General features: G+C 43.0%; 1 protein-coding gene across 6 annotated transcripts in view; it reads right to left on the bottom strand.

Annotated features, from left to right (window-relative positions):
- Positions 1-18,191, bottom strand: part of kmt2d (lysine (K)-specific methyltransferase 2D) — a 29,862-nt gene extending 11,671 nt beyond the window's left edge. For 2 of the 6 annotated variants that reach the window (XM_083919914.1, XM_083919917.1), the window contains exons 1-39: positions 17,614-18,191; positions 15,257-15,339; positions 14,877-14,988; positions 14,543-14,745; positions 14,331-14,440; positions 14,061-14,223; positions 13,719-13,890; positions 13,473-13,587; positions 13,094-13,272; positions 12,695-12,996; positions 12,304-12,423; positions 11,353-12,161; positions 11,092-11,205; positions 10,870-10,983; positions 10,632-10,736; positions 10,356-10,537; positions 9,909-10,073; positions 9,595-9,704; positions 9,426-9,470; positions 9,129-9,314; positions 8,860-9,030; positions 8,645-8,767; positions 8,110-8,231; positions 7,882-8,017; positions 7,695-7,775; positions 7,523-7,600; positions 7,252-7,410; positions 6,994-7,063; positions 6,576-6,814; positions 6,377-6,450; positions 5,918-5,968; positions 4,184-5,800; positions 3,895-4,101; positions 3,572-3,711; positions 1,406-3,204; positions 1,190-1,313; positions 637-718; positions 388-454; positions 42-274 (exon numbers count right to left, since the gene is read on the bottom strand). In XM_083919914.1, the coding sequence (XP_083776040.1) occupies positions 42-274; positions 388-454; positions 637-718; positions 1,190-1,313; positions 1,406-3,204; positions 3,572-3,711; positions 3,895-4,101; positions 4,184-5,800; positions 5,918-5,968; positions 6,377-6,450; positions 6,576-6,814; positions 6,994-7,063; positions 7,252-7,410; positions 7,523-7,600; positions 7,695-7,775; positions 7,882-8,017; positions 8,110-8,231; positions 8,645-8,767; positions 8,860-9,030; positions 9,129-9,314; positions 9,426-9,470; positions 9,595-9,704; positions 9,909-10,073; positions 10,356-10,537; positions 10,632-10,736; positions 10,870-10,983; positions 11,092-11,205; positions 11,353-12,161; positions 12,304-12,423; positions 12,695-12,996; positions 13,094-13,272; positions 13,473-13,587; positions 13,719-13,890; positions 14,061-14,223; positions 14,331-14,440; positions 14,543-14,745; positions 14,877-14,988; positions 15,257-15,305 (8,928 nt within the window). In that variant the 5' untranslated portion in view covers positions 15,306-15,339; positions 17,614-18,191. Of the gene's footprint in view, positions 1-41; positions 275-387; positions 455-636; positions 719-1,189; positions 1,314-1,405; positions 3,205-3,571; positions 3,712-3,894; positions 4,102-4,183; positions 5,801-5,917; positions 5,969-6,376; positions 6,451-6,575; positions 6,815-6,993; positions 7,064-7,251; positions 7,411-7,522; positions 7,601-7,694; positions 7,776-7,881; positions 8,018-8,109; positions 8,232-8,644; positions 8,768-8,859; positions 9,031-9,128; positions 9,315-9,425; positions 9,471-9,594; positions 9,705-9,908; positions 10,074-10,355; positions 10,538-10,631; positions 10,737-10,869; positions 10,984-11,091; positions 11,206-11,352; positions 12,162-12,303; positions 12,424-12,694; positions 12,997-13,093; positions 13,273-13,472; positions 13,588-13,718; positions 13,891-14,060; positions 14,224-14,330; positions 14,441-14,542; positions 14,746-14,876; positions 14,989-15,256; positions 15,340-15,921; positions 15,990-17,613 lie in introns of those variants that run through there. The other 4 variants (XM_083919918.1, XM_083919916.1, XM_083919915.1 and 1 more) reach the window with 4 other exon arrangements.
- Between the last annotated feature and the right edge of the window lie 5,507 nt (positions 18,192-23,698).

The raw sequence follows: 23,698 nt of genomic DNA, 5'->3' as shown, positions 1-23,698 counted from the left end.
AAAGGTGTATGCAGTTGTCAGATTTTCTAAATTATACACACCTGGTCAAGCTGTTTCTGAATTTTGCTCTGCTCTTCTGTAACCAACTTAAGTTTCTCTGCATCTGCCTCAGCAAACTCCCTGCCAGCTTTCTTAGCAGTACGTTGCTTGGCACACAGTGCCTTGCGTGATTTGCGGTGAACTCCAATCTGCTCCTCCAAAAATTTCAACTGCATCTGGAGTAACTGCTGGGTGTGAAGAAGCCATTCTTCATATTGGTGCTGTTCTGCATCATCTGTAACAGAACACAACAACTTAAGACAACCATAAGAGTATGGGTACAGCAATAAAACCTATTCCTAATTACTAAATACAGTTTAAGCAAGAGGCACTGTTGGTAGAACATACTGATGATTCCTTGCACAAATTGGGGAGGGTTAGGCCTCGACTGGGTAGGATCACTCATTTCTCCCTCCTAAACACAAAAAGAAAGCATTTAGATAAATCAGCGGCATAGAACTTAAACTAAAAGTAAATCAGAATCAGAAAAGTGTTTATTGCCAAATACGTTTTCACATACAAGGAATATTCCTTGGTGTTCGATGCACACAATTATTAAAAAGAAATCAATCACTTCTGACAAGAAAGACGGCATACCTTTGGAGGTCCAGACACAAGTTGACCTGGATCTGTGCCCGGGGCTGTGGCCAGCCTTTGGGCAAGCAGAGAAACTTGTTGCCTGAAGAGAAAGCAAAACATATTACTATACCTGCATAATACCAAAAAATTATCTGTAAGGGCATGTAGTTATATAAACCTATGCCTCTTGTGTTGATATTAGATAACTTTAGACCGTAAAACTAGGACACGGCTGTCAGCAGCTGTGTGCTTGCTTCTGAACCTATATTTATTTATTAATTTATAATTTTAAAAAAAATCAACATGAGCTGCAAATCTCAACTTCCTTTTTTCTATCCAGCATCTGCCATTACTACAAGCAACCAATGAGTCAGGCAAAGGTCAACAAAAAACAGGGAAACTCTGTTGGGTGTCAGAAGTATGATGATGTTGCGCTTGCTAGGTTTTTTTCAAAAATTTCTGTCATTTCCATTAAGGTTTTTCTATGTATATTAAAATGACCGTAAAACTATTGAATGAAAACCAAAACATTCCCAACTAATGTGTAATAGTTTTACACAACAATAAATACCTGTTAATGCCAGAGGGAACAGCCATTGGATCCTGGGCCAACACTCTCTTGATACCCTTAAGTGCCACCATCTTTGCCTTGGCAATGGGATCCATGATGTCATCAGTGGCAAATTTGTCTAAATCTGCAATAAAGGAATAACACAAAGTCTGTTGATATAGTAATAAAAGAACATCATTACGCAGAGTGATGACAGCAATAAGCCACAGCGCTTACCTTTATCTGGGAAGAAGTTGTTGGCCAAAGGTGGTTTAACTACTGGCTGTGCGGGATGATTGACACCTGTATGGATCCCTGGCTGTCCCATCCTCACCATGGCTTGCTGCTGAACCATGTTCATGTGAGGTGGCGGTGCCATTCCTGTTCCCATAAGCCTTTGCTGCTGCTGCTGCTGCTGCTGCTGCTGCTGCTGCAACATGTGAGGAGCACGGGGTACCAGTCCTGGCTGAGCCATCATTCCTTGGGGTGGGGGACGATGGTGGTGTGGCAGCATTATCTGCCCTGGTGCCTGAGGGTTTGGCTGTTGACTTGAGAGGCCCGGAAAATTAGGCCCTATGCCTCCCTGGTGTAGAGAACTAAGCTGTTGCTGCTGTTGCTGCTTCTGTAGTTCCTTCTTCTCGTGCTCCAGCAGATCCTGTATTAGAAGGGGCAATTCCCCATCTAAAGAGCTCTCTACCTTTGCCAAATCTACAGCAGGGGAGTGCTGTCCCCCTACATCAGGCAGACCCAGCGGATCATCACCAATACCTGCATGTGGAGCTGCTGGAGGAAAAGGCAATGCATCAGCTTGGCCTGGAAGGGGGTACGGAAGTCCCCCTAATCTAACAGAACTGAGTGAAGCTGACTGGTTTTCTGGTTGAGCAGGCTTGGCTGATGGTGTGGTCCTACCAAGAAGCATTGACACAGCCTCTCCTATTTCGTCTTTCACCACAATCTGTCCTGGATGCAGCTGTGTCAGACCTCTGTCCTCTACTTTGACCTTGTTGATATCAACACTTTCTGCAGAGATCGGAAGTTGGGTAGCAGACGCTCTTGCAGTGTCAGGGGCTGTTGTGAGAGACTTATGCCTAGGCTCCACCTTGGCTTTTCCTTCCACTTTAACATGTGTCTTTTTAGAAGAAGATGAAGGTGCCTCACTTTCTGCTTCCACCAACCGCAGCTGGTCTGAGAAGACATCTTTAGGGTCTCCTTGGTCCAGTTCAGGGTCAGTGTAAGCAAGCAGGTCAAACTCATCACTGTTAAGCAAGTCGTCTAAATGTGGATCATTGGTTTCAAGGTTGTCCAGGTTGCCCAAGTCATCATCTCCTTTGTCAGGGTCCAAGTCTAGAGCCAAATCGTCCTCATCTTCCACACCTCCATCCCCTGGAGCATCCCCAAGCCCCTCAAGGTCATGCTCCGGCAGCTCCTCACTACTTTCTGCTGTGGGAGGGTGGGGTTGTGTGACTAGATTTGTTTGTCGATGCTGATGCTGCTCAGTGCTGGGAATGTTTGGAGTGGAAGTAGCTGCCTGGGGCAGGTGGGACTGTTGTGTTCCTGGGCCTGTAGACTGCTGAGGCAGTAAAACTGACAGTCCACCCTGCTGTAATCCCAGCTGTGAGTTGCTGCCCACTTCTGTTTGAATGCCACCAGCTTGAGCTATGGGATGTTGCTGAACATAAGGTGCTGCCATCTCTTGCTGTGAGACAAAGAGACGTGGTCTAGGCTGGGGTCCCCGGGGCATAAACTGAGGTCGTAAGGGTAGCCTCTGTGAGTTGTGTCTCAATTCAATGAACTGTGGTGGGGGTCCTTGACCCATTGGCTGCATAGGCTCTCCTCCATGTCCTGGTATCATGGTGTGAGGGTTACCCATGCCTTCCATACCCTGGATGTTGACAGCAGGGTTGGGGTTGTGCCTTATCCCCATCGCCTCCATGCCAGGCTGGGGGAATCTCCTTGGACCTGAAGCCTGGCCCTGCCACTGAGGAGGGAATGGTGGACGAGCAAACATGCCCTGAGGTCTGGTGGGCCCTGGTAGCCTGAAGGACAGAGACACACAAAAGAAAAATATATTTCAATCCGAACAGTGTTTACTGTATTACAGAATTTTGAAGATGGGACTAATTAAGGGGTCTAATTAAGTAATAATTTCTGTGAACAATTTGAGTTTGTGGGTTATTAAATTACCAAATCAGTTCCAGTTACATTACAATTTAGGAATGTTTTTATTTGGATATGTATACAGCTAGAAAACATGCTATAATTTTAACAAACCAAAATGATGAGATGCTTAAATGTCTTGGGTTACCGTTATTCAAACAGTGGGGGGAAAGTTTTAAATGTGTAAAGGGAACCAAGTCGTATTATGGCACACCAATTATGAATCTACTTTAATGATGTGGCTACCTTAGCGCACTAGGGTCCATGATGGCAGGGGTTCCTGTAGGTGGTGGCCGAATCAGCTTGTCCTCCATGCCTCCAACAGCCAAAGGCATCTTTCCTGCAACAGAAGCCTGAGGTCCAGCAGAAGTAGCTGCAGCACGATCCTAAAGGCAGTAATAACATCAAATAGAGGCAGATGTAACAATTATAGTAAAATGTTGCATTTATACATTGTCAGTCAGGAATTCTTAAACGGAGTAGCTATTTGCTGGGATTGTATAGAGGCCATACAAAGACATCTTCCTAACAGCTACATCACACTATGGAATACTGCTCAAGGTGTGTACCTGTGGATAAGGTGGTGGTGCTCTGTGGATCTTGTCTTGTTGAAAGGCTCCCATCTCTCCTCCAGACCAGCCAGGGGAAGCACTGCCACCAGCAGCAGAGGCGGCGGCGGCGGCGGCGGCGGCAGCAGCAGCAGCAGCCTCCTTCTCTTGTCTAATGGAATTTCTCTGCATTTGCTGTCTGATTAAGAATTCCCTCAGTCTCAGTCGCTAAAAAAACATAAGAAGCACTAATTAGCAAAACGCCTAAACGGTGCATAGCATGACCGTTCACTGGTTAATATTTTGATACCTGTCGGTGCTTCTCCAATTCAGAGGGGCTAAGGCCTACTAATGCAGGGTCTTGCACTGCTGACATGTCAGGCATTTCTTGAGTGCCTGGCAAAGCTGGCTGATGAGGTGCGTCTGGAGGGCGGACAGTGGATAGTTCTTGAGATCCAGACGGAGGTTGCATCCTTGAGCTGAAGCTGTCTGTCCCCATATTTGGCTGAGCTAGTGGCTGTTGTTGCTGAAGCTGACCCTGTAACATCTGACTCTGCTGTTGGCTTACTTGGAAGCCTCCTGTGGTGGGGCTGCGGCTGAAAGTAGGAGGTGCTGACGGTTTTCCAGAGAGAGGATCCCCTATGGAATTGTTGGTTGGATGGGGTGGAGGTGGCTGGTTAGGATGAGGAGAGCTTTTGTAATTTGCAGTTCCCTCTGGGGCAACAGAGGAGGGACGAGGGGGTTTGTGTATAGTAGCAAAAGGGTCTCTAGATTGTGGCCTTGAAGGTGGCTGAGAACAAGGGTCCGGGGATTGGAAACGAGGGGTAGCAGGAGAATGGACAGAGTAAGCATCATTGGAGAGGCCACCAGGAGTGTGGGGAGACTGTGAGCTGCCCTGGGACTGAGGGCTGGAGGGCACTCTAGGGCATAGTTCTTGTTGAGCTACAGGGTGTCTCTGGGGTCCAAGAGAACAATTTTCACCTGACTGCGGCCTGGGAGTCAGTGGTGGCTGGGTGTGGGGGTCAGGGAAAGGATGGGAGGGAGACTGCCTATAGCCTTCTGAGGGGTGGCTAGGGGAAGCTCCAGGATGAAGTGCCCCACCCTCCCCTGGGTGCATTCGTGGCGTCATAGGTGCCTTAAATAAACCATCCCCAGCCTCCAGCATCCCAGCAGGAGAGCCAGCGGATAGATCAGGTCTTCGTGGAGAAGGTGCACTCATATCAGCCCTGTACTGCCCCGTGCTTGCTGGTGAAGCCACTGCAGAGGGTGATGGGGATGAACCATATTCTGGCCGTCCCATCCCTTGCTGGGTTCTGAAAGGGTCTCCATAGTGGGTACTGTGGGGTGGCGAGAAGATGGGTGACTCCCCAAGCCCAGCGCCTCTTAAATGAGGACTTTCTGAAGGTCCTAGAGACTCCTGGGAGCCTTGCTGTGATTGTGGTAGATGACCCTGTTGTTGCTGCAGCTGTGACCTGAAGTAGGGGTCAACCTGCTGAGCTCGTCTGGGGGTTCCAGGAGTTCCTGGTTGCATGTCAAAGGGGCCAAGACTGGCTGGCCGTCCCTGAGGAGGGCCCTGTGGGCCGGAAGCGGAATAACCTGAGGAAGAGGCCTGTAAGGGGCTGGCCCCAGCATTGGAGAAGGGTGTGGTTGGGTGAGAGTGAGAATGGGGTGACTGAGGAGGAAGCTTGGCCAATGGATCTGTCCGGATTTCAGCTGACCCTGGGGTCTTCACAGGTCCATCTGAGAAAAAGACAGAGGATGATCCTGAATCTGGAGGGAAGGGAAATGGGCTTCCTGCAGAGCTGGGCTGGGAGGAGACTGATGTAGAGCCTGAAGGTGGAGGGATCTGGAGGTGTAAACTGGGCCGTTCGGTCTTCACACGCACTCCCTCCGTCTTGACTGGTCTGCACACCTGACTCTCTGCCTGCTATGGGAAGACAAAAGCACAGAAGAAGCATTAACAATCTGCACCACAACTCTAATGAAAAGTACCAAACCTTTCATTCACCTCGACTTTACAAAAGGATGCTGCTGCTTTAATCACCTTCTGTGCCTTGTTGATCCTCTGAGCTGCCCGGTTATCTTTGGCCTTTTGCTATGGAAAGAAATATATGGATAATTAAAAGAATGTTAAAGAATTTAAATTGGATTTTTTTAACTTCTGCAGAGAAAAAATTATCAGTTAATTAACAATTTGCTAAATGTGGATCATCCTATTGCTGAATGCCTCACTGGGGTTCTAATACACAGTACCCACAAGACATTTCAAATATGAGTAACAGGTTCAGATATTTCTGTTTGGTGATATTTTCACTTGAGGCTTTCTACAAAGCAGTGAGGGTACCATAAGCAATTGAGGACAATTTAAACCCAGAATAACAAGAACCTGGCGTCAATGATTTCATTTCAGAAATGTGTGTTTCAAGAGAACTGCAAGAAACAATAAGGCAATATAAATCAATCCTTTTTTTTAAATATATATTTTTTTAAAAAGAGAACCTACCAGATATGGAACTTTGTCAGCAGCTGACACTTTCCTCCAGACCTTCATGATTTGCTTACAGCGACTAGCCCAGTCTGTGATAGGAGAAATATTTAACAGCTGCTCAATAACTAACAGAGATATAAATATCACTATGAAAAATTCTGTTTAGTCTAATAAATGGCAGCATATATTGGTGACATACTTCTTCCAAACTTACCTGGGTAGTCCTGTTTGAGAGTGGGAAAGTTGGTATTGGCATAAAGCACAGGGGAAATGGTTGAGAGTTCTCCCAGCTCCTCATCTTTCTCCCAGCGCTGGAGACTGCGCTGGTTGTAGGATAGCCCATCACCCTCTGCCTCAGTGGGGGTAGGTGGGGAAGAGGGTGTTGCTGGGGTAGAGGGAGTGGCCCAGGGGCTCTCCTCACCCCCGTCTGGACTGAACAGTCCTCCTCGGTCCCTGTACACCATATGAGATGTTATTGTCTTATATAAAATAAAAGGCTTACATGTGTCAACAACTAACTCAAATTGTGTGTTAGCTTTTACACTTTGATCTACAGCATGAGTTGTTGCAGAGGTACATACTACAGATAATTGTAAAATAAAATGCAGTAGGCAATTCAGTACTGGTCCTACCGCATATCAAAGAACGGTGACTGAGAGAGGCCAGGAAAGGCATCCATCATTCCAGCTGAGGGCAGGGACCCTGTAAAAGATTTTCCATGTTTGAATCCCAATTTGAACTTCACGCAAGCCTTACTTTGATAGTCAATCATTCAACAAATATGGTTTTGAACTTAAAATTTCAACACAGGGACAATAGTGGCAAAAAGTATATATTTATCTAATATGGTTTAATGATATAGTCATCTGCAGACATGCCCTTGTACACACCTGAGAGGAGAGCTCTCTGAGGCAGAGCATTACGATTGAGTTCTCCCTTACTGCCCTCCAAGATGGGCTTCATGCCCCCTAAAGGGGAGCCGTCTGACACTCCCAGAACCTTCCTGAAGAACTGCTCAGAGTCCTGACTCTCCACTCCTTGCGGAAGACCTGTCACACAAGGACAAGATCATGTAAGGTATTATGTGAACATCATGTATTAAATCTACCGGGAGTTAATTTTGCATACTGTATAGACTAAAGTATCCTCTCAGGGGACTACCTTCACTTTTTTCTGCATCAGAGTCAGGAGGATCAGTTGACACTTGGTCTTTCAGCGATGAGGATGGTGCAGAAACTCCTATAAATGCATATGAAATACATTTTAAAACAACCTGCAATTACACAAAGGCCATAACAACAAACCAGTAGCAAAAAGTCAAACAGACACTTACCTGCACCTTCTCCCTGAGCCTGGGGGGCTTCACCCGCCTCTTGCTTGAGAGGAAAATTATCTTTCACCACACGATCCTCAGCTAGTGAGAGAAGAACAAAGGTCACAAAGGCACTAACCTTTTCTACACCCAGTGTCACAGATAAATTGCAGTTTTCATGTGCCATAGGTCAAGTTAGTGTTCTTACTTTCTGGGGCATAAGTTTTGACCCCTGATGATGCTGGTATAGAAGGTCGGACAAGGCATGCACCTGGCCTCTGCCCTGGGGGTATCATCACAGCTTTCTTACTCAAGTCTATTAGTGTCTTCCCAAAGAAAGCCTCCTGAATCGGATAACAAGCATTTCAGATATTAATATTTTTCCCCTGGTTATCACAAGTTTCAAAACTGTTTAAAGCATTAAGAGACTTGAAACCTGGAGATAAGCTGGAAACATGTCCTCAAGTTTGCTCTTCTTCCGTCCCCGACGTTTCTTGGCCTGTTCCTCACCTTCCACTGGTTTAGGATCCATTATGTTATCTGTGTCAGGGTGAGGTCCTACACATATATAACCATGCAATTCAGTTTCCCAAATTTACAATATTAACAGAAAACATATGCTGTTATTCTGCCCCTAGTAATGGAAGGATAATGAGAGGGTGTTCAGACCAAGAACAGCCATGCATAAAAAAAAAAAGAGCCATGGACATTAGTGGATGACATGAAAGTGTAGCAAAAGTTTAGCCAGGATCAACTTTTTTGAACGGTCCCTTTACACCTGCTGTGTCAACGAAGTGGCCTTTTTTTCATGCAAGGCTAATATTGCGTGTTTAATAACTATCAAAATGTTACCAAGTCAAGCACTGACGCCCCATCCCATTTAGTCACTACTACTTTCTGAATTATGGAAATATTTTTAACATTTTAATATTGGAGGAAATCCAATTCAACAGTGTACCGCCATGACTGACCTTCATCAATGGTTCTCTCAATTGGCTGTCCATCTAAGGTAGTCTCTCCAGCCAGCTGGGCAAAAAATTCTTTCTTCATGCGCGTATGACACTTTCTTTGTCGCACCATGAAGCCTCCAATTCCTGGTACAATTTATAAATAAATATTTGTTACTATTTTGTGCATGCTAATACATCTTTGAGGAAGTTGTTTTGTGAAATTCTGGTTAGTTTACCAGGCCTGTAGGGTTTCCGTTTTCTTTTTTTGCTATCATCTGTCTCCTCTGCTCCTCCTTTGAGACCCTCGCAGTCAGCCATGCCTTCAGTGCCTCCTTCTGCACCACCTTCTCTGTCAGGGCTTCCAGGGTTCTCCATCTTGGATTCACATTCCATGGGCTCCCCACAGCCTACACGATAACATTGAATTTGCACTAAGTCTTAGATTAAAAAAGGAGAAAAACACCTCTGAAAAATACAGTAATGGATGGGCCAAAAGTGTGCAAACCTTTTCCATCCTCCCCATCTTCAACCTCCCTCAGATCCATTCCATCAGGACCTCCTTCACAACACAGAGTGCCGAGACGGGAGCGACGCTGCCGTCTCTTGTGCAGGGGAGACATGGAGATGCTGCGAAGCAGTGACATACCCGACTCTGTCAGCCACACACCCTCCAACCTGTAGAACTGGGGTTCTGCAAAAGTGACAAATATGCAAATTTCAGTGACTTACAGTAAAACAAACAAAACATGACAATGCAATATGGGCTTGTGATAATAAACATGAAAAAGCAAAATCAACTAACCTGGTTCTTTGATCTTTATTGAAGCCATAATTGCTGACTCTACTACTGTGAACAAAGGCAAAAAGCATGTAGAGAAAGCAAAAAGAAAATCATGTTATATATACTGTGTATATTTTTAAAACCAGTCTTTGTCCCTTCAGTTTTAAAATAGTACCAGCCTGGGACTTACCCACAGGTTTTGGAACATATGCACTGCAGGATGTGCATGCAAAGCCCTCATCAGAAGCTTGTTCCACCTCATCCTCCGTGTACAAACTCTCGCAGACAGCATGGACCCATCTGCAAAGGCACACAGAAATACATTGATACACATACTTTTCATAACTCACACCGCAAATCAAAGATGTTATGGAATAATTCATGATGTAAAAAATACATCAATAATCCATTCCCCGCTTGTCTTCATTAGCTGCAGTCTCATAAATATCTGTATGTGTGTGTGTGTGTGTGTGTGCATGTGAAGTTCTAATGAGCAGCACCCACCGATCACAGTATTGACACTGCAGCAGCAGCTCCTCCTCCATGAAGTTCTCTCTGCATACTGGACAAGTGACGAGGCTGGCACAGGGGCCACAGTGTGTGTAGTTGTTCTGCCACTCACAGTGGAAGCCAGGGGAGTGGGAACCACACTGTACACAGCACACACACCTGCACAGAAATAGTGAAGCACTCTGTAACAAATATATGGCTTAAATGTATTAAAAATATATACTGAAAAACATAGATGCCAATTTGAGTGTTGCAACAATTTTTTTCTGTTGCTACAGAAGCAAGTGGCAGAGATATGGGCCTCGGAATTGCTAATGTAGGGCTGAGGCATGAGTGTTTTACATAATATGCAAATTTACATGTATTCATTTCCATTTGACCCCATTCAAAGCTACAAGGCTGAATGAAGCATTGTGCGTTTACATTTTGTTTAGTTTTTACCATTTGCACTTCCAACCACCCTTGGGAACATTGTGCAGGGGCGGGTCTAAGCAGTAGGTGTGATAGCTGACATCACAGTCATCACACAGCAGCAGACGGGAGGGGTCCGAAGCTTTTCCGCACATCTCACACACAATACATTCCAAACAGCGCCAGCCCTTACGGAGCATCGTCTTGGTGATCTACAGAAGATATCAGGTTTAATCTATCTTGATTTTAAAAAAAATACACTGATGAAAAAATGGTAAATAAATCAAAGGATAACTCTGTGCTTACTTTGCTGTTCACACAGTAAGGATGGTAACACTGGGCACACTGAGCGCAAGCCAACAGCTGCCCCTCTGCACCCTTTCCAAAACTGCCACACACAACACACATATCCTAAAACAGAGGAGACAAAGTCAATGGAAAAATTAAAAGAGAGGCAGAGAAGAGTATTTGAGTTGTATTTAAATGTGGTAACTGTAGTTATATAGCTGGTTAATTAAATGTGTTACTGCAACATACGATGTACCTGAAGCAGGACAAATTTATCTGTGTTTGAGAACAGAACCACTGTGTTCTGCATTGTGTCATCTTCCTCATCATCTTCCTCCTTACTTATTCCAGTCTCTGTAGTCATGCTTAGCTGTGAACAAGGGAATAAACAGTTAAACATACTGCCAATATATTGACCATATTATAAAAGTGAAAGAATATAAAAGGACATCTGAATGTCACGTAAAGTTCCGCTCACCAAGAAAGCATCAATACAGGAGGCCATGGCTTTGAGGCGAGACCTCCCACCACGCCCTCTCCCTCCACCGCCCCCCCGAGGTCTGCGCTTCCCAGGAAAACTATTGCTTCTCCCCTACAAGCCGAGGAAAGCCCATTTCAGTGTCAATGTTGTGTCAATGTAACAATGGCATAAAAAACAACAATGAGAGTTAAAGCACACTGTCAGCTGTTAAAGCAAAATCACTCAATAAACAGACTACTTTGTATGAAGTGACCTCACCTGTTTGACCCGTGAGCGGCCTGGGGATCCTCTGCGTTTTGCTTTCTCACTGTCGCTTCTGAAGGGTTCGAAGGGAAGCGAGTCATCAGTCTCTGTGAGCAGGTTATCTGTGTGTGAGCGGCCAGCAGGTACAAGGCCAAACTCCATGGAGAGCTGAGGATCGGGTTCTCCTGGAGAACCCAGAAAGCCGCTGCTGCTCTCGTCTCCATGGCTCATATTAGACATCTCGTCCAGCAGCAATTCACGCTTATCATCTTCCTCCTGGAGCTCCTGCTTTATCTCGTGATGAAGTCCTTCTCCTTTCATTTGCTCATCATACTCTTCATCCTCATCCTCTTCAGAGTGAGGTAGTAACCTTCCCTCCATTTCCATAGATGAGAGGGTCTCTCGTGTATCTATGGATAAAGAAAGTGGAGAAGGAGACTGGGGGTCCGGGCATGGACTTCTTTCCTGCAGATCATCCATGGGCAAATACTCCGTTTTGACCACAGAGGCAGGAGAAGCTGGTAACTTTGGTGGATCCTTACTGAATGGTTCTGTGACAGGTGTGCCACCAGAGCCATTATTTAATAACTCTGGTATTGCTTCCACTGAGGGAGTGGCCTGCTTCTTCTCCTCTTTCTTCTCCACCTCCATATTTTCAGGGCCCTGCTGTGACACCGGTGTTGGTTCTACATTAGGGTTGTCGGACTGTGTTTCTGCTGTGGGGTCATGGGAAGGGCTGGCTTCAGTCACCTGGCTGGCTGCCTCTTCTGCCGTCTCTCCATCAACAGCTAGACAAGAGGCCCTCTGTTCTTTTCTTGCACACTCTACATTTGAGATTAAGGAATGTGTGGTTATTAGTGTAAACATAAAAAAATCTATCATTAGTTACAGCACACCATCATACAAATTATAAAGCACTGCTTTGTGTTCATTTTCAAATATGTTTACAGTGAGTTCTGAGTTTACCTGTGGACTCAAGCGGAGCAGCAGGCGTCTCAGAAGCCAATCCTTCTTTTGCTACCGGCAACTCGTCCTCCATAATTTTCTCCTGAACGTCTGTTGTCTCAACAGCTGCAGATTTTACCTCTAAAGTCAAAAGTAGTTAACTGTGAGAGGAACATCTTAGGCTTAATCATATGACATTACATTCATTTAGCAGATGCTTTTTCCAAAGCAGCTTACAATAAGTGCATTCAACCATGAACATACAACCTAGAAATTGCAAGAATCATGCAAGTACATGGCCATCATCAAATATTCTGAACTGCTTAAGATGCTACATTTAGAAACATTTATGTGGCCACGGTGTAGTTTACATAAACAAGTGGCATTCTTTTGAATTATGACTCAGGCTTACCCAGGTCCATGGGTGTCTCTTTGTCAGTCGTAGCTTCGGCCTGACCCATCTCTGATGTGCCTCTCTGTCCTGGTGTCACCTCTGACAAGTCTGTGTGTTCTTCTCTCACCATGTCTGCATCTGTTTGGATTGTCATCTCCACCAAATCCATGTATCCTTCAGTCTCCTCAGACACCTCTCTGGTGTGTATCTCTGCGGTGTATGGTTGAGTGACAGACTGCTGCCGATCCTCTCCGCAAAGCCGGCAAATGCATTTTGCTTCTGGAAGCTCCCCTGGTGAAGCACACTCGCTGTGCACCCACCTAAGACAATGAAGAGATCATTAAGTATTATTTAATGACAATATAAGCAAGAAACCCACATGTGATAGCGACCTCAAACGAACACTATTGTAATTACCTGTGGCACATGCTGCAGCACTGCAGAGTGCCAGATGGGTTGGCAGCTTTGTTGCACACACCACACATAGAGCTTCGGTGATGCTGGCAGCCCTCACACACAGCATAGTTGTCAAACCACTGGGCTGAACCTGGTAGCGATAGTCCACGGACACCACACTCCATACATACACGACACCTCTGACAAAATACAGATTGTGGAGGTATAATGTAAACCAAATGATCAAAGAAGCATGTTAAAAAGAGCTCTCTTTCAGATATACTGGTATAAAAGAACTTAGAGCATTCAGTTTCTAAAAAGTAAGTGAACTTGCTCTCACAGTAAGTTTGTGAGGCAAGGGCATCTCTTTGTACCAAGTTGAAAGAAAAATATGACTTACTCTGCATTTCCATGGGTCAGAGGGGAGAGAATCCATGGCTGGCTGGAGACAGAAGGTGTGGTAGCCCTTATCACAAGCATCGCAAACCAACATTTTGGAGTCTTCTCCTGGTTGTCTGGAAAAATTAAGAATAAAGACATTTCTCTTAAGAGGGGAAATAAAGCTCAAGTACAAAACAATGTAAATATAATGCAAACGTTCAGGCACTACATCACATTTGCCACTACTGGATGCAGTTTGACTCACCTGCAAGTCTGGCACACTTTACACTCTGGGCACTGCCATCCCACCCGCTGGATAGGCGTGGCACCAATCTCCAGACAGGCTGCATGATAATGTAGGCCACAACCCGTACAGAACAACAAGTCTGTGAGCTCCCCCGCTGAGTCACACACTGCACACCAAGCCTCCTCACCTGCTGTAAAAAAAAAAACACAAACATATGAATGGGTATGGGATGGCTGATGTTTGGTAAAGCAAAGTATTTTTTTAAAGTTGAAAATGTTTCAACTTTGTTTGTAATATGCGTTGTACTGTGAGCATGCCCTAAGTAAGGACAATTTTGACAAATATGTCTGTTTCTCTTACCCAACTCCTCTGCCTTGTCTATGTGCTCTGGACAGAGGAGGACCAACTGCTTCATAGACTGGAAAGATCCACTGGCTGCCGAGCAGGGGAAGTGGTAGAACCGCGAACAGCCCTCAGCATGGCATTGAATGGTTGCGCCCAGCCTTTTGCAATATTCGCAAAGCTGGAACAAACCAATGATGACAAGTAAGATTTTATGAAGGAAGCCTGTTAAGCCTTATATTCTCAACCAATATCATCTTATTCCAAGTCTATGGAAAGTGCACTTACCCGCTGTGTCCCTGAGATAACGGCCTTATCCACATTCTCCAGCTCTTCATTCTCTATCCGCTTCACTCCTTCTGACCACACTGCACACCAGTGATGAACCAAACAGCCCCCTGTTCATTATAAAGCACAACATTGGTAATACGATTAATTATTGAAAGCAAGTATTTATAGTACACAAATTAAATGAATCAAAATAATATCTGGAGTTCAACCTGAGTCGTCAAAGAGTGATGCCAGACAAGGGGAGTCTGAAAATCCAATGGAAGACAGGTCATCATTCCCGGGCTGTGGCAGTGGGGAAGCTGATGGCTTGAGATTCGGCCGCTCAAAAGATGGCCCAAAGTGTCTCAGTTCCCGCTGTCCATGAAGGCTCCGCTCCACGCAGTTACAAAGCGCACAAGCTCGAGTGCTCTCTCTGTGAAACCACAAAAAAATAGTTAAAAACACGAAACACTCAGTTTTTTGTGTTGCCCACCATGACCAGCTTCTTGGGATATATACCACAACAATAAACAATATAATTTAGGCTCAGAATGAATAACTTACACAGGAGTGCTGGATGAGGCTGCAGTAGCACCAGACATCTCCTCTGCAGCAGGAAGGGCTTGGGACTCCTCCTCAGAGGAGACAAGCTGCTTTGAAGGGGCATTGTCATCAGCTAGAGATTGAAAACAGACAAGAAAACCTTAACGGGAATGAATGGCTTTCACCAAACTAATATTAATTTACCTGCTATTATCACCTCTAATAGATTATCTCTACAAATCTCTATTGAGGGAAAATGAACAACTGTTCTCAACCATGGTCATCTCTCTTTCAGAGCAAAAGCCCATAGTGATATTATTCATCTTCCCGCAGAATAGTGGACATTCATAATGGAAGACGTGGGGACATGGAGAAAATTTTAAAAAGAAAGAACACATTACCTGTTGGTTCAGAGTCATTTTCTTCGCAGTTTGATTTCTGCTCGTCCATCCCCTGTACTGATTTTGACCTCCTTGACAGAGATCTGCAATTCAAAAACATAAGTAGAAACACTTCATAATGACATATTAAGCAACAGCAGTATAGTTTAATAAAACTATCCACAGCACGCAAACATGTGCAATCTCTCTGATACCTGGCTATGCCATTATCATCAGTCTGTTAACAAAGTGTAATGAAGGTGACAATAAATCTGAAACTGAAAAATACTAAATGCATGGGATTTCAGTTTTCTCCCACACAAACGAACAGCTCAGTATGTAGGTCCCCACTTAACAAAATAGAAAAGGACATTTTAGTTAGCCAACATATGTTATTCATCCTATATAGAGGTATCCCCAAAATGCATCTTTCTTTGCCACAACATACAACACACGATGCTCCCTACCCAACCAAAAGCACTTTTCACATAAAGACTAACAACCAGCAATGCAAGCAATTAAACATGGCTGTTATGCCCTCACTTTAGACGGTTTCCCCTGTGTTAATCTTTACTATCGTTAGCACTAATGCAACCGAGCTTACTCGCAAACTCGTGAAAATAGCGCGAGGGTTACAGAAGACAGATCGATCAGAAACCGCCTTAACAATCCAAGTTATTATTTACCCAGCAATGCATAATCCAAATGGGGTTAACTGCTGTGTGAAAAAGCACAAAATGATAAAACTAAAATGGTGTTTTCCCCCAAATAAAACAACCATAAATCGGGATACACAAAGAAAACACAACTTCCGTGTGTAGAACTTCCTGTTGCAGCGGGGCTCCTTTCGTGCAGAACCTTTGTCGCTCGCATCATGGTTCCGCTATGAGATTCACGCCATTAACAACAAAAAAAAATGTTAAATAAGCAATGCCGAACTGGACGGGCTATACGTTTCTTCCACCCACAGCTAACAATATGAGGTCGTGTCATGTTTAAACGTTTAATGGCTATAAAAAATGAGCAGATCGACATGTTATTTTACTCGATACATGATACATCACAGCCTCACCAGTATATCATAGTTAATCTCCAAATGTGAGAAAACAATGGACAAACCCGTCGTTGATGCGTTGCTTATTTCCTTAATAAATTGTATCATTTGACAATAGCTTTGCAAAACAGATCCAGCTTAGAGACTCGCAAGTGTTTCGTCAGTTACAAAACAAAAAACTGTGCCATCATACACAAAAAAAAAAAAATCAACCTCACACATTTCGAAATGTTTCCTATTCAGTCTCACTGAGGCAGTTGGGTGCCCTCTAATTCTGCTCGTTGGTTATTAACACTAATCAAAAGCAACGAATTAACACCGAACCAACTACAATGTACAGTACGTGCACCTTTATCAACATTGTGTAAGTGTTTTGAATTCCAATCGTCCAGTTAGAAAAATAAACGAAACATAGCGGCGCTATAACAACCTAACACACACAATGCATGGCGTTACATTAAAAACGCTGTTTAGCAAAATGGCAACAAAGGCGGTAAACAACAGCATGAATAGCTATATGAATCGTTAAATCTACGTCACGTTAATAAACGTTATTCGGTGGCAGCAACACTGGAAACGACAACAAACTTACGTCCCAAAAAAACCTGTCACACAAATATGGAAGAAAACTAAAATGTCTTTCACTCTAAAAATGAAGTGGTCAATGTGCAGAGAAAAGTGATGACATGAAGTTAACGTCTTAACACCTTGCTAGCTTCAGTTAAGGTTAAAAGTGTTAACGCTACACATTAACTTTCACGTTGAACGTTACTGTTCTTATTTTTGCAATGCTAGCCTAATGGCAGCTGCTATTTGTTGCAGTGTTACGGTGAGAAAAGGCTATTGGGGCTTTTTTATAGTTGAATAATTGCAAAGCTAAGCACTATTCCTCAATGTAAACACCGACTTCAAAGGGTTGGTTCTATCCAGCAAATAGCCTTAGCCCGCGTCACTGGCGACACACTGGAACGGAAAAGCTACTTACTACCAACGGTGACGTAGCAACGAAGTAGTCCGAAGGGGTAAAACTACGAAAAATAAACCCAAAGATCATGCACGGGCGCGTGGACTTCTAAAACGTCAAGCGGTTATTCTGTGGATAACACCTTGTATCCAAACCAACGTGAAACATAAATCAACCTAAAGTCCAGCACCCAGGTAATATAGCTAGTTCTCCAGCAAGTAGACGGATCCATCTGGTTTGAAGCTAACAGCTAAATGTTACCCATAGTGGAGCTAACATTACCCGGTCTAAGGTCAGGGTTGATGTGTCTTTAGGTTTTCCTGTCGCAAAAAGTCCAAAGATAATAAAGGAACAACTCACCTCACAAAAACAATATCGTCTCCTCATACATCAGCAGAATCCAAAAACAGCCACACAGCTTCCCAAAACGCTGATGGTCGCTTCATTTTATGTACCGGACTAAACGCTGCGGCTCGCCGGCTGGAGGGAGAGTGGGGGAAGTGCAGTTCGGAGGAAGAAGGCAGGTTGTGCGGCGGTGCTAGCTTCTTAACTAACAGTTAGATGGATAATGCTATGGTTAGCAAGCTCACCAACAACTTGAGCTTTGTGGCGAGTGGTTCGTCTAAGTTACTGCCGGAGACAAGTCTTCAACCAGTCCCGACAAAGGCTCACCAGCTCCATGCTGGCAATCCCCAAAAAACTACCGAGCTAACGTATCTGGTACCTCGCTTGTGGATGTAGCTTGGATGCTAACAGTTAGCTTCTGCTCTGTTCTGGAATCTTTAGTCGCGAGGTCGTTAAAGCTTCTGCAAGTTTGCACAAAATAGTACATCCGGAAAAATAACTGTTCCAAACTCTGTCAAACACGTCAGTTGCTATATTTTTTCTTTTAGTTTTTTAGTCCACTGCAAAACATTCGTCTTCCTAAAATGTGTAGCTCAACTTTACATGGGTAGTACCCTTGTATGGGTCACTAGCATCGCTTCACTCCGCTGAAGTGCGTCGCACACACACGGCTGTTCTGTTCCGCCAAGTGGCTATAGCAGCAGTGCTAGCTAATAACAACGACGTCAAGAATGATTTCATGCAAAAGAACGAGCATTTTTTTTTTTGCAATAACTACATAACAGATGATATTGTTATAGCTTAGTCGCATTGGACAACGTTGTGCAAAGGGTGATTATTTTAGCACACGATTTTAATGTGGAGAGAGCGGACCACTGAATTATGGTGGATATTAGATATTAGGTCATTACATCTTGGATCCAGGGAAGCCATTTTTCATTAGATTGTTAATGAGTGTAAGCTACTTGTACATGCATACGGGTGAATGCATTTGATTTGATCACTCGCGATTTAATTCGTTATTCGATTAGGTCATATTTCTTTCAAAATTCATTTTTGCAATTAACAGAAATGTGTAGGCTACTGTGCACTTCATCGTGGTTGCTAATTACTTATTCCGCCGCTGTTAGTGTACTCTCATACTGTACTGTACTGTTCTGTCGTGCATTTTGCTTTTGGCTGGAGCGATAGGGAAGAGTACGTGATTAGTTGAATCCGCCATGATCTAAAATAATCCTCGACCCCAAATTATCAGCAGGTTCACTGATAATGACCTACATAGCCTAAACCAGAGTACCTGTGTGGCTGTGCCCACGTTGTTTTGTCTTCATACCTAGGCATATATAAATATCATCCAAGCAGGTGGCAGGTTATTTGCAATTCTGTGTGGAGCGATATTTTAATGAATAAATATAGAGGAAAATAATCCTGTAGACTTTTATAGGCTAATATTATTTTGGGTTAGAAGTGTTGACAACAGCTCAACACTGCAGCCCCCTATCATCTGACACTGAATGAAGACATTTCCATTTTTAAATTATAAATAGCTATTTGTTCATGTAGTGCATGTTCAAATCTGGTTTTACAGAAGCAAGCATAATGTATACTACTGTGGGTGAACATATTGCAGACCCAGTGGGTGTTAGGAATGAGAGGTTGGCTTTCTCCATCATTAGGTTGCCTTATCACTGTGAGAAAACCACTGAGGTATGGTGACTCTGGAAGGATAGGATCAAGAAAGTTGTTCTCAATGGGTTTTTTTTTCTTTTCTTTGTGGCACAGCCCAAAGTAAAAATAAATGCATTTTTGTGAAAAAAAAAACGTGTTCAGATTATTCAAATCCTAGTGTACCCTCACCATGCTTTCCTTTCAAGGGTTACGCTGTACAAAAAGCCTGAGGCAGTACACACACTACAACTTGGATGTGATTGGAATGATCCTGTGAACTTACACAAAATTAGGTTGGGAAACAGTATGTCTCATTGTGTGAAGGTCACAGGCTTAATCCACATCAGCAAGTGTATATCGCCTGTCATGCCCTAGAGCAAAAACTGTTACTGGTAAGTAGCTTACTTGGGCTATAACTCAACACTAACAGTAGATAAGGGCATCTGCTAAATGTCTCATATGTAAAGGTAAAGTTCAGTGATCACACAAATGCCTGACAATACATTGTGTGCTCTGTAAGCAATGAACAAGCACCTGCTGCAGGCGGGTGATCTGCAGCTGACCCTGCACTGTGAAACGTTGGCGGTGATGCATACATGCAGAGGCATCTTGAGGCCCCAGGGCTGAGACGACTGAAGAGAAAAATGTTACAAGAATTCTTTCAATAGATGAATGCAAAACAACTATAAAAAAACGTTCAAAAAATAATTCTGTCAACAGGAGGAACGCAGTTGTCTTTCTAAAGCTCCATGCAACTGAAAGAATTTTCTTCCACAAGTGACCTGTAATAAAACTTCAGAAACAGGCTACAACTGATATACACACACTGAATGTTGTTTGAAGCCTCATTTTTTCGATAACCTTTGCATACACACAACTTCAAATAGTAGATAACGGTTGCTAATGAAACCACATGAGAAAACCCTTATTTTCCGAAGGGCTATGTTTTTTAAAATCATGACTGAACGGCACCATTTAAGAATAAAAAAGTGCTTTTACATTTGCTTAAATCATATGGTTTTTGATAATTGTTAATCAGATTAGACAATAACTGGTTTCTCAGGTGTTGTAAGAAGCTAATAAAAAGTCAATTGTAACTCAAGGAAAACTAAATTTTTTCAGGTGTGGCATGCGAGGAATTCCATGATAATGTTTGGGAAGAGGTTCTGTGGTCCTTTCACATTCATTACAACCATGCCACATTTCCAATGATGCATCTTTGTCTTTCATGTCTCTTAAATATTTTCATAAAAAAGTTTGATCACAATAATTCAGACCTGATGACACGTCTCTATTTTACAAACAATATCATTTAAATGTGTGCTTCTCAGCGTCTGAATGTGGGGTGTGCAGGTTTTAATTTTGAAAATAGGTTATTACTGGTCCCCTTGACAGGATTAGTTATCTCCCCATTCAGCTTTAGCAAGATTGGATTAGATTTTGGGGGGCTGAGACCGGTTGGAAAACAGTGACTGATTGGCTCATGGACATAAATAGAGGCTGGTATTAGGACACCGAGCTTTTCCTATTGGCCAGTCAGCGGAGCTGGTGCTTTCCCATCTGCCTCCTGTATCTCAAGGATAATCCCCTGGAATACCTCCACAGATGTTTTTAACAGAACATAAACCTGAAGACGAGAACACCGTTTAGGTCCTCAATATTTAATGTGTTTTGTGTTTCTAGTTCTGATAACATAATGTCGAGTACTCCACTCAAATACCTGCTGTACTGTCAGTGCTGTAAAATGACAGAGGGCATTTCATCGAAGCTACATGACCCACATTATAAAAAAAACTTAAAGTAATACAAATCAAATCAAGGTTTCAGGTTGTATTACAATCTAGAGTATATGATGCATAGCAAGGCATTTAAGAAAATATATTCAATACTATTCACAGGCTTATATCAGTTCATCCACAAGGGGGTGTATAACCTTGTACTACATGTCCTGACTATGGCCTTACACATTATGAACCTTGAAAACTAGGTTTACATGACAAAATAATGAAACTAAATGTAGATAACTAGAAGAGTGCACTTGAATAATACCAAAACCAGTGCAGACTGGTAGACATAGATGGGATGCAACAAAATTAGAAAGTTGTGTAATCAATGAACTAACAGATATACTTTTGACCCAAATTCATCAGTGGATAAGACGGTCTCCTTTAAGATTGTAAGAAACCTGATAACTCCCTTGAAGTCTGTTATAAAGTCAAGGTGGTGGCAAAGTGTGGGGAATATTAAGTACTTCTGGGCTTTTCATTAACCTGTCAGCCTGTTGGACTAGATTTCCAGAGCTCTTTAACACTGTAACATACATAATGCTGAACTACGACCCCAAGAAATGATCGACTCAGGTTTTTCCCCACTCAGTTTTGCTAAACAAGCAAAAGTCAAATCAGCTTAACAAACAAAATTGACTCCAGAGATGAAGAAAAAGCAGGAAGTTGCTTAATAAAATGACATTTTAATTTGTTTTACGGCATGTAAACCTGTGAGGACATACGATACATGTAGTGGACTTTTAATTATTATAAAATAAAATATTAATATATGCTGGAGATCAACATACAGTAGGAGAACAAATGATTAATACTTGATTTATTCTGAAATGTTATTTTTTTATTGTTCAGTATTTGATAGAATATCCGCTGAGGCTATACCATGGCTGTACTAGCATTTTTTTTTAAATAACCAAGGCACTTTAACAAAAACCTTTATTTTGTGAAAAAATAACAGTGAGCCAAATTAGAGAACAGTAACCACTGTGTCAGGAGAGAAGATTTAAACAATGTTTTCTTAGAGCTATAGGTTTCAAAAATGGATAGGAAGTGTAGAGGCCTTTGCTTTGAATGACCTCAGCACATAAGCACCCACAGGACATCACTAGTTTCTCACACTGCTCTGGTTTGATCTTGGTCCATTCTTCTTGCAGTCTCTTCCACAGTTCGGTAACTGTAGTGGGTTCAATTACTTTGTTGCCAAGGACTTTCCAGAGATTCTCTATGGGGTTCAGATCTGGACTCTGGGCTGGCCATTTCATTGTTTCAATATTCTATGTTTCAAGGAACTGCGTAACCCATTTTTCAGTGTGACCGGGGGCAATTTCATATTACATTGAAAATTGTGACCTGGTAGGGAGACAATTGCAGTGGAGGTTTGCATGTTGTCTAGGGAGGTTCACGTAAACATTTGTATTCACCCTGCCATGTAGCTGTACAAGAAGCCCAACTCCTGCTGCAGAAAACATCCCTCAAACAGTGAAACTTCCTCCTTTAAATTTAACTGACTTCTTTACACTTTGGGTTCAGTCTTTTCACAGTCCTACGCCGAACATGTTTCCCATCGGACACAAATAAATTGAACACACTCATCACTGAAGTCACACTGGACCAGTTCTCCTCTGTGCACACATGCTCATCTGCAAAGGCAAGTTTAGCCTTTTCATTCTTTCTGCTCCTTGCCCTGTTCATCACTGAACTGGAAAGCAACTCCAGCTGCAGTGTTGAACTGATTCCCCTTTGAGAGTCTTCTCATAATCCTGTCCTCTGGTGCACTTGTTTTATGTGGACGACCGGCCTTTCTGAGGGACTTAAATTAATCTGTGTCCTTGTAAAGTTTCTATATTCTTGAAATCACAGACTTGTAACGCCCAACCTCTCTCTGATGGCTGAGAGGGTCATCCCTTTGGCCTTCATCTGGACAACCTGCTGTTGCAGGGTTTCAGTCACCTTAGAGCGGCTTGTCATCTTGCAAAGTAACCAGGAGAGCTGCCAGATAAATAGGGCGTGTCCAACAATTAAGTAAATTGTCAGCAGGTGCCAGATTAACACCAATAACTGGGAGAAATCTCAAAGTGATCTCTAATTTTGCTCACTGTTTTTTCCCCCACAAAATAAAGGTTTTTGTTGAAGTGCCTTGGTTATTGGGAAAAAAAAAACATGATAGGACAGTAGTGGTATAGCCAAAGCGGATATTCTATCAAATTCACCAATAAAAAAATAACAATATTTATAATTTGTTTTCTTAATTTTGATCTCCAGTGTATTATGATTCGGAAAGTACAAAAAATAAATATTCTATTGTTGTGGGAAAATTCATTCCAATTAGAATAATATATCATTTTTACACATATAACTGAAATAATTAAAAGAAATAACATGATGTACAAATAGACTTTGACACAGTCATCTTGGCATGACCTTATCTTTACATTAACCTGCTCTTCAAACAAACATCACTTGAGTATTAACATGTATATCATTATGACAGATTATAATGCAGACAATAGTGAAAAAGAAAAGAAAGCCATTCCAGTGCTTTTAATTTATTGGTGGAAAAAAAAACAGAGAGTGTTAGTGTAACGGTATCAAAGTTGTACTGTAACACTGAACAGTGCGACATGTACTGAGTCCAAAGTTTTAGGCTT

Source organism: Echiichthys vipera, assembly GCF_963691815.1.
Source record: "Echiichthys vipera genome assembly, chromosome: 9".
NCBI classification, from domain to species: domain Eukaryota; kingdom Metazoa; phylum Chordata; class Actinopteri; order Perciformes; family Trachinidae; genus Echiichthys; species Echiichthys vipera.
The sequence above is the reverse complement of the archived record's forward strand: the minus strand, read 5'-3'. Positions and strand labels throughout refer to the sequence as shown.